General features: G+C 41.2%; 1 protein-coding gene across 3 annotated transcripts in view; it reads left to right on the top strand.

Annotated features, from left to right (window-relative positions):
* Window positions 1-711: 711 nt before the first annotated feature.
* Window positions 712-10,685, top strand: part of kiaa1549la (KIAA1549-like a) — a 132,407-nt gene continuing 122,433 nt past the window's right edge. For 2 of the 3 annotated variants that reach the window (XM_085164745.1, XM_085164744.1), the window contains exon 1: window positions 712-1,829. In XM_085164745.1, the coding sequence (XP_085020871.1) occupies window positions 1,589-1,829 (241 nt within the window). In that variant the 5' untranslated portion in view covers window positions 712-1,588. The remainder of the gene's footprint in view (window positions 1,830-10,685) is intronic. The other variant, XR_014874855.1, reaches the window with a different exon arrangement.

Genomic DNA, 10,685 nt, shown 5'->3' with positions numbered 1-10,685 from the left:
AGTATAAGTAGACTAAAGTGGAAGCACAATCAAATACACCTGCCTTAAACCTGTTCTGTGAAACACACAAAACCATCCACAGATCAGTGCCAGGTGCCCACAGTGAGTGCGGGGGTGAGTTAGTGTGCTTAAAAGAACCATATATTAGTGGATGCACCACTAAGATAATAATGCACAATAGACAGCTGGAACAATTTGAAGTGCAAAAAAGTTGGATGTCACCCTTTATGAAAAGGTCACTTCTGGCCTGTGAGGTAACTTGGGAGTGTGCGCTCGTTAGTCAGACGGACACAGAACATCCCAACCCTTTATTTTTATAATTTGTTGATGTTTGTAGAAGTAAAGCTTACCACTGCTGACTAAAATATTGAGTTGTTCTGTTTAAAAATGATTACTGGAGTTCAGTCACTCAGGTTGTGTTTCTTCTTCCTCTTACTTTAAAAAAAAAAAAGCTGTGGCACCACAAGTGCAGTGGGCTGCTGGTAACCAAAGTTAGTTGCATAAAAAAGACTGCTTCTAGCCACTTATGATACAGGAGATTACTTTACAGGGGAGTGACTCATGCATGATAAAGATAATGAGTAAGGATCAATTTAAAATTTCAGAAATTGACTTTTTTTTTTTTTAAATCTGAAAAGGTAGTAACATTACACAGTTACACTTGTTATATGCTGTCATCACTAGATCCTGCTTCTAAATAATACAGACATTTAAGATTTAAAATTAAATCCAGACATTCTGAACTGTTAAATGTAAGTAAATCTCGCACTAAAAGAAAAAAGAAACAATTTAAAGAAGGAGCAACTAGGAGAATAGTCTGGCGAGGAGTGGTTGATGAAAATGCAGGAAGATGGTGATGAGTTAATTGCAAACAGATGCGACAGCCAGGGAGCTAGAAGAAAGCGTTATGTTTCAGGTAAGTACAAAGAAAAACATCGGCAAACATCGAAGATGTCAAAACTTTCAGGGCCAAAAACGGAGAGTAGCAATGCACAGGAAAACAGAAACAGGGAAGAAACCGGAGACTTCTACAGACCTCCAAGATATGGATTGGAAAATCAGTTTTCATATTTATTTCATATTTACTTCTTACTTATTTACTGATGTTCATTTGAAGTAATGCATTATCAGAATTATCCTCTAGTCTTTTTATTGAATCAGCATTGCGGCTGACGGAAAATATTGTTCTCCTATAAACTTTGGCAGCATATAATTCTTGCATTAATCTGTTTCACAGCCTGAAGAATAGCTCGTGTATACAAAGTGCAGGCGGTTTTATTTTGAAGAGAACTTCGGTTGATTTCCGGGTCTGTATCTGTGCATTGACACAGCTGCCAGCAGATATGGAGAGCGCCTTGCGGACGCAGTAGGGACATCAGACTTCACGCACGCACACAGAAACTGACACAGCCAGACGCGCAAAAGGAGAAAACTAACGCTTCTTTGTTTCCTCGTCGACCTTCACAGCCTCCAGCAGGCTCATGGAGAGCGGAGCCCTGCTTGTCCGAACCGGGGGCAGGTTGATCGGATGCCTTTCATCCCAGCAGCGCCGTTAGATGTTTCCCATTCAGGATTAATTGGTTGACCAATGGCTCCCAAACATGCGCGCCTCTCCAGCAGCGGTGGCCCCGGGGTCGGAGGGGTAAATAAGAAAGAAGACCCCTGCTCTTCCTCCTCGTCGCTATGGATCCTGGATGCGGGGATGGTGGCCGTCTACTCGCCGAGGATCGGGAAGAGGACGCGCGTGCTGAATGGAATGGTGGCCCGGTGGTTTGTGACCGTCGGCGCGGTGCTGATGCTGATGATGCAGAGCTCCCTGGCCGCTGACGGTAAGACCCCGATGCTCTGTCTTTTTCCTGTCACTGAGAGGAGCCCTGTATTCTTATTTTAATCACGCAAATAAAGCATAAACCACGCGATCAGCCGCCGAGTCGCGCTAATGTTTTGAATCCACTCTCGAGCTGGCTCCATGAAAACAGTGATGAAGAGCCAGTGGAGAGGAAGACCTAATGAAACTCTGTTAGACAAGAGACGAGCTGCAAAAGCAGCAGCTATGTTAATGCACCCGGAGGTGTTGTGGCGATTTCTGAAGGGGTTCCTGTTGTTGTTTATACATTTACCGCATTGATTTATTTGTCTGACTGATTTTAAATCTTATTATTTTGCGTTTGAACCGTCGGTGTAGTGTCACAGAGGCCCTAACCGATGTCACGGCCCCAAACAGGCAGCCGGAGCGCACTGTGGACCGCAGCGCTGCGCTCACCGCGGCCGCTTCTTTGCGTTAAGGAGGAAACTTTTTATTCATTCATGGAAAATCGGGCCCCGAGGTCTTCAGCCTCGATTAAGATCCATAGGGGACGTTTCGTAGTCGGCACAAATGAATAATTTAGGATCTCTATGTGCTCACAGACATCCGAGGATAAAAAGCAAAAAAATAACAGCACCAGTCCTCATTCAGAGAAGCAATAATTAATGCAGGAAGCTGTTTCTTTAATACTGACAGCAAAGCCTCCGTGTAATCCTTTGGGATATACATATACTGGAAATTACTGTTTCAGTAAGAAGATGCTGTTTCTTTTTCTTAAGGAAATAATTCAGGCCTTAAGTTGGGTCATTTTGTGTCAGAATGCCTTCATACACTACGCAGGCATCACTGCTCATCTGTTAGTCATGTTTACACTGATTACAGGTTTGATAAAATCTTATAAAAGAAGAGAATTAAATACACAGAAACTGACTTTGGACGCATAGCAACAGTAAACCTCGTCTGATAAAGGGAGAAATCTGCAAAGCTGTGCTAAAAATTCACAAACAACACAATTAGAATTTATTTGCTTCCGTCAGATCCAGTGGAGATGAGAAATAAACGGCCATTTCATCCAATATGCAAAACATATTTTCTCATTTAATCTGACTTTTTTTTTTTTTTTGAGCTTTCAAATCTTTAAGTCAAGTCTGTTCAGCTGGAATAATCCACAACACGTATTAGCTACAGCTGAGATGTGAATGCCTGTACACAATAAATATTGTTAAAATAAAACACAAATGTGCCAACACACAGCTGAACCGCAGTTTGTTGGTGCTCACAGCTCCGAGGGTGACATTTGCAAAAATGTCAAATGTCCTGTCGCTTTCCAGGAATAATGAGTCAGTGTGGCCAGCCCCAGTGAGAACAGTATTAAAAATATCTTTTCAAACTTTCAATTAAAGTGACACACGAATAATTATAATAAATATGTCAGCCCTCTGCCAAGATAGCATGTATACTGTAGCAGTATCTGGGTAAAGACAGTTAAAAAAAGATAAGGAATAAATGAGCTTCAGCTTAGATAAACTCATTCTTCTGAGTTACCAGCCATATTACATCAGACAAATACAAAGTGAATATGCTTCTTGTTATAATTAAATGCAGCTGCAAATTTATTTGAACTGTATTATTCATCTGTTCATATTTGCCATTATCGAAAGTGAATAACGTCCCATGAATATTACAATATAAAGTAAGCCTACTGGACACGATGTCATGATGTAAAAGCCCCAAAATGCAGTGCAGTGGTGTAATAATGTGAACATTCAATGTAACGTTTTGGTGCGGTTTCTGTGTTTGAATGGCAGGTTTCCCTGAAATGTTGTGCAACAGCGGGCAACAGGCATGTAGTTGATATTTCTCTGCTTTAGTGGCTACGTAGGAAGTGCTACACAATTAGTGCCAAAATGTATATAAACCCTAATTTTCATTTACATGGCTCAGGACTAGGGATGGGTATCGTTTAGGTTTTATCCGATACCGGTGCCAAACCGGTACTTTTGAAACGGTGCCGGTGCTTAAACGGTGCTCAAACCGGTGCTTAAAGAATGGAGAACACAAAATTGGTCCAAAAACCTCTCATGTTCAGCTGTTGTTTTTTTTTTTTTTTTTTTTGTAAAAAGATAACAATGTTAGCCTTTTCTGCAGCTATGGGGCATATATGGTATCACTCTTGGCTGGAAGCAGTGCTTAAACAATGGAAAAAACACAAACTTTGTCCAAAAACCTCTCATGTTTAACTGTTTTCCACTTTTTCTTTGGTCATTTTAGCCTTTTTGGCCAGGGTGAAGGGAGTATCTGCCATCAAACAAGAAGACAGCTGCATGTAACTACGACAGTGTTTGCTAGTTCACCTTACATGCATTAATGTAATAACGTGGTTAGCAGAGAAGAACGGCTGCTGCTGCCATCATCATCCTCATCATTTCTGCTACACTGGCAGGGCTAGGGGCCAGGACTCTACTCTTTGGGTTTTTGGGGGATGTTGCAAACTCCGGGTCCGATAACAGGCACCACACCCGCAGTAGATGTGCTCGGTGTGAGGTCTCGCAGCAAGCTATCAAATACGGCGCATTTCTCGGCTTTTAAAAAAAACGCTATGCGTCGCCAGGTGTTTCATCGGATTTGAGGTGTTACCTCCTTTGACAGTATCACCTTAAAGCACTTGTTGCAGGCTGCTGAGTTTGCATATTTTGCTGTGAAGTACAGCCAGACTTTGACCACTTCGCCTTGGGCATTTTTAATCTGTAGCTCTGCTCTAAAAGAACGTACGTACCTGGGCCCGCCTACTATCCTCGGAAATGTAAAATGATTGGCTAGAATTCAAAGTGTATGACATCTCAGGAAAAAAAAAGCACCGAAATGTGCGCTGCTTTTCGGTCTGGTTACTACCGTTTATGTCAGAACCGGTGCCATCATGGCACCGGATACCGGTACCCATCCCTACTCAGGACTTAATGAATCAGATGCCACTGGTGCAATGCGTGGGTAACGACAGAGTGCACCTCTGTTTCTGTATTTTGTACAAATGACAACCTCCAGGTCTAAAAAGCAAAAGTAGCACTGAAGCACCAAAAACTGCAGTTCCTCTAATGGCCACTTGAGGGTGGCTCCAAAAGTGAGTGGGGAAAAAACTCCTGTGGGAAAATATTAAATGCTATCATTAAAACGCGTGTTTTACAGCGCGCTACAAAAACACAAGACAAATTCTTTTACAAATAAAACTCGTACATTTAGATATAAAACATAAAGTTAGGGGTACTTTGGCAGGTGTGTCAGGAGAAGCACCTGCAGTTAGTTTGGGGTTTTTCACATATTTTTGTTCTTCAATATTGGTGAGTGAAATTATAATACTATAATAATCTGTTACCCATGTGTTTTTGTCTGTGTATGAATTACAGATTAGTTTATGGACATAGCTTGCTAAAAAACTCACAAACATTAGCTGATAACTTAGCACTCCACCCTGTTTTCCAGATATACAGTCGTTTCTAGCTCCAAAAACCCCTGACGGCAGCAGCCAAATTGTTAACAATGAAATTTCAAAATGCAGCAACGATTGCTAGATTTAATTGCATTTAAATCTCTGATCAAAAAATCAACAATTTTTATTATTAAAACCAGCAAAGCCCTAAAAATTTCTAGAGTTTTTCTTTTGGAGAGAAAATGGTGACCAGGTTGCTCCGTCTGTGAGCATGAAGAAATAGTGTGAAGTGTAAATTTGATATAAAAAAGTACTGCAAATGTATTCAAGCCCCAGTGTATTTTGTGCAGAAGGTGTTTCAGCCTCGCCATCATGGGAATCATGGCAGTGAAAATTACCTTCAGCTTCTACTTCACAGAGTTTCAACAAGTTAGACTATATTGTCAGCATGTGTTTGACAAAGGCCTCAAACAAACCACACAAATCAAACAATCAAACTTAAATTATAGGACTATAGGATTTACTGCCATCTTTTATATACAGTGAATGGTTTTGTCTCACTTCCAGGATGTTGCCACACCTGCAGCTGACAATGTTGCTCTAAAGGAGTGACCTGTTCTGGTTTAAGTAGTGCATCAGAAAAGATAACTTCATACGTGTTCATACATATATGGTGATGTTATGGGAGATCAGACGTCTCACATCACTTTATATTAAAAAAAAAAAAACGCAGCACATTCCCCGGCACACTCCTCTCCCTCATTTTCCCCTAAAACGAGTAATTAAAGGACAGGTGTGAATTAATGGAATAGTTTAGTAGCAGCTCTGTTGGCTTGCTGCTGGTTTATATTTGCATAATAATTGAAGCGATTGTCTGACTGACTTGCACACTCAGTGCCATGTAGTTACAGGAAGATTGTCTCTCTCTCTCTCTCTTTCTGTCTCAGTGCCACTTTACCAACCTCACTTCCCGATCAAACTGGAAAATAATGAAATTCTGGCTCGTCTTAATAACAAATGCCGCCACTACTCAGGGTGTGATTAGAGGGTAATAAAGAGAGACTGCACCCCTGTGATAGGAACATCTTCATTAGATGCGTAAACCTGTTGTTGGGTGAAGATTTGAGAAAATGGAGACGATTGCCAAAGTATTTAGCAAAAGAGAGTTTATCTGCCCAGCCTCCCCGGTTAAATCAGAGCAAATCGCCCACTCGCTCTGGATGATATATCCTCTTTTATGTCATGCTGCTGTGCCACTTAAGAGCGAGCTGTTCCATAGAATGGCTCAGGGAGATTTGACTTTCTCTCTCGTACCTGGTTACTCAAGCCTTTGGCTGTTTTGTTTCCCAGAGAGAAAATGTTCCCATTGTATTTTTGTTTTCTGCATTTAGAACAGAAAAAAGATGCTTTGAAGGTTGATGCCCAGCTGGTGTGTGTGTGTATGTGTGTGTGTTTGCAGGCTCATACAGTATGTGAATGTAGGCGTTTTCTTTAATAGGTCTACAGAGATCTTCATCCTCAGTCAATAGCTGAGATCTATTGGTCCACGTTACCATGGGAACAGATCTGCAGCTAGTACTTTTTCTCACTGTGTGTCTGTGTTTGTCAGTCAGGGATTGAAAATAACATCTGAGTAAGTGCCAGGTTAGAGTCTGTTGCCTAATGATCGGCGTCTGATGACACACCAGCGGTGATGAAACGCTTCCCGTGCTGCAACGTTTCAAAATCAACTCAAACCTTCTGCTTCCAGCTGCTAAACATCCGTTTTTCTGGTCGTCTGAGTCACTGCATCCTGCTGCTGTTTTCTTAGTGTTTAACATCATATGCGACTGAATCTCTTTCACTTCAGGATGCTTCACAAACAGCAACGCGACACCTGATGTCAGTTAGCTGTGCCTTTTAAACACAACACAGTTTCATGGACTGAAGGCAGCTTAAGAGATTGGGCTTCATTTGTTCGTTGTGGCATCATGATATATGTTCCTAACCTTTTTCACAGGAGGGCTTGGTGAATTTTGGTGGCTGTTCCTTTCAACTTTAAATGGATCCAAGCCAGCTCTTGTAAAGTGTGACATCTTCTTATGAAGATTAAAATCACACACCTGTTTGATGTTCTGCAGATCTACCACATTCTGCAGAAACAGCTGTAGCTCCGTGATGTCCTGTGGTGCCTGGCACCAGATCCTTAGGTTTTAGTGAGTTGGAGGGTGGGGCCTAAGAAGGTCAGACACTCATTGTGTTGGGGATTGTCCTGCTGAGAGAGACAGCTGCCATCGGGGAGTGCTGTTGTTATAATATGGGTTGATTGGTCTGTAGCAGAGTTATAATTCATAGTATGTGTCAAAGTAACAGATGTGATCAGGATCAGAGGTTTCCCATCAGAGTATTACATTAATAACTTTACATGTCAGGAGTTTTAATTTCGTTTTGCTCGCTCAGATACAAATATTCAGAAAACCAAACGTTGCTTGGTCATTTCGGATCTTTAGTAAAACACCGTATCTTGGTGACTTGGGCATTAGATGGCATGCTTATATTTTTTTGGTCTATAAATAGCTGAATCAGATAAAGTCCGGGAATCTAATAACCAGGAGCCGGACTGTGAGGAATTGAATGTCTGGCCACAGAGTCATTGATAAATTCTGATGCGACCGATCATGTATCTGCTGTCCTCAATTAAAGCAATCGATTGTGCTGATTACATAGAGGGAAACTGGGCTCCTCCCCGCCTCCTGTGGCTTCAGAGAGAGAGAGGAGGAGGAGGAGCTGGCTGAGCATCAGAGCCCTCACAATCAGATTAAAAGTTTGTGGTGCTGCAAAGGAAAGACGAGACGGAACGAGGAGGAGGAGGTAATCAGTCGGTCACTTAGTGAGGCTGATTTAAATGTGACTTAAGCTCAGTGCAATTTCAGCTCAAAGCAAAGAATAGCGTTCAGATGGAGAGACTGCTTTTATTAATACTGCTGCTTCACTTACGTCAGCGAACTTTGACAGAGCTTTGCAGCCCCGTTACCCACTGTGTACCAATGACACATACTAAATCTGTGGTGGCACTGAATAATAAATGAGATCAAATCTATAAATATTTATCTGTAGCTTTATCAAATGTGAAAGGAGAATGACTTTACCGTGTATTCTTCTCCTGCATATGTCAATTTTTAGTACATTTTACTCATAATTGCGGTGAATTCGCCCGCTTCACAGAGCACTTAAGCTCCGAGCTCGTGTTTAATGCGCGGGGAATGTCGGACGCGATACCTCTGAACACTCTGATGACGGCTGACAGATGAGAAGGCTTGCTGCGCTGCAACCTGCTCTATTTGATGCCAGTTACTCGGCTTCATAAGGATTCCTGCTCACACACGATCGCTCGGTTCATCCGTTTAGAAACCCTGACAAATCAAATGAACGGCAGCGCTGCACGCTCCAATGTGTCCTCTTCAGCTCTCAAGTAAATAACATTTCCAAGATTCAATCCAAAGAGGTTTGCAAAGCCACAGTTCACTTCTGCTCAATTTATTTGGTGTCAAAGCATGTTTCATAAGAAGTATTAAAAAAGGGGATGTAATCAAACATTGGGGAAATGAAAAGTGGTGCTTCAGCAGCTTTGCTCCAAGGGCTTTGAATCCTGTAGTTATAACAAAAGCCATAATCTATAGATAGGGATGTAAGGAGGTCAGAGGGAATGTTTTAGATAGCCTTACACTCAGATTATTCCTAAACTGTATAAAAAAAAAGAAAAAAAGATGGATGTAGACAGCATGAAGTTGCAGTTTTACATGGGACTCAAGCTTTTTACGCTTCCTGTTGGCTTCATTCTTCCTGGACGGTTGCCGCTTGGTTTTAAAAGATGGACTTTTGACGTGAAAGATAATCATCAACAAAATATAAAGAAACTCAGCAAAGCCCTTAAAACCAAATCTGAATAGAATTTTTGCCTTTTAGTTCAGCGATCCCCAACCTTTTTTGCACCACAGACCGGTTTATGTCTGACAATATTTTCACAAACCGGCCTTTACGGTGTTGCGGATAAATACAACAAAACAAAACCAGTACCGGTACCCCCTCAAAAAAAGATTTATTCATAACACACGGGAAAAGACCCAGGGAAACAGAGTTAACGATTAAAAAATGCTAAAAACTGATAAAAACCCCGGAAACCATGAATTCCTCAACTCTTGCGGCCCGGTACAAAATGACCGGTCCGTGGCCCGGAGGTTGGGGACCGCTGTTGTAGTTGACAGGTAATTCTGCAAGAGAAGCTTCCTTCCTTTTTGTGCAAAAGCTCTGAAATTAGCTCATGAGTAAAATGAATTTCCATCATTAAGTACCAAAAATGTTCCCTGCTTCCAAACGGGGATAGAAAACATTTGAAAACCACTGCAGTGGATGAGACACAATGACAAGTATGAAAACACCCATTATTAGGTCATTTAAAGATGGTTGCATCGGGCAGTGTTGGTCAAGTTACTTGAAAAAAGTAATCAGTAACTAATTACTGATTACTTCCCCAAAAAAGTAATCCCGTTACTTTACTGATTACTTATTTTCAAAAGTAATTAATTACCTAGTTACTTTTTAAAAACACGATTTACAACCTGAATAGGTGATAAAGCGATAGATCTTTCAGCCCAATTCTACTTTTTCTACATAATCCATCATACAAAATGTAATCAAATAGAAAAGTCTCTTTTTAAAACTTGTCTTATTTGTTTTAATCTTTTAACTTTATGCATCAAGCAAAAATGTAATTATATACAACATTCACTGACTAGAAGAAATTTGTTTAATATTTAAACCTATTTTCTGTTGCTCTATTTTCACCTGTAAAGCAGTAGTGGGGTAGGCGGAGGTTTACCCTGGTGCAGGTGTGCTGCAGCGGTCAGTGGAAGGATACGGCAGTTTCTCTGTGAGTTTCCCATAATGTTGTAGCTACTCGGTGCTTGCTTGGAAGTTTAGGGGTTTTTTTTCGGTGTAAAAAGAAGTTTTCTTCCCACGCACAACGGACACTAATGTTTTTGTCACTTTTTATGGAATCAAACTTAAAGTAAGGTCAGTACTTCCACGCTTTAAACGCTGCACGCTCATACTCTCTCTGCACTCAATATATGATCCATTGTTGATCTGCACACAGCTGTTGTAACTAACGTCGCACTTGCTTACGTCACTGTCATGAGACATTCTCGCAAAAAAAAATCACGGTTTTAGTAACGCAGTAACGCAGCGTTCCTACGGGAAAGTAACGGTAATCTAATTACCGTTTTTGCAATAGTAATCCCTTACTTTACTTGTTACTTGAAAAAAGTAATTGGATTACGCGTTACTGCCCATCTCTGGCATCGGGTCTGCATAGTTGTAAATGAAATCCCAACAGTCCCAGATTGTTCTTGCCAACTTAACCTTCAATAACATACGAAGGTTTTCTTAGCCCAGGACATAGCTGACCTTGACCAC

The sequence above is a fragment of the Neolamprologus multifasciatus genome, chromosome 7 (assembly GCF_963576455.1).
Source record: "Neolamprologus multifasciatus chromosome 7, fNeoMul1.2, whole genome shotgun sequence".
In the NCBI taxonomy this organism is placed as follows: Eukaryota; Metazoa; Chordata; class Actinopteri; order Cichliformes; family Cichlidae; genus Neolamprologus; species Neolamprologus multifasciatus.
This window is presented reverse-complemented; position numbering and strand designations above follow the sequence as displayed.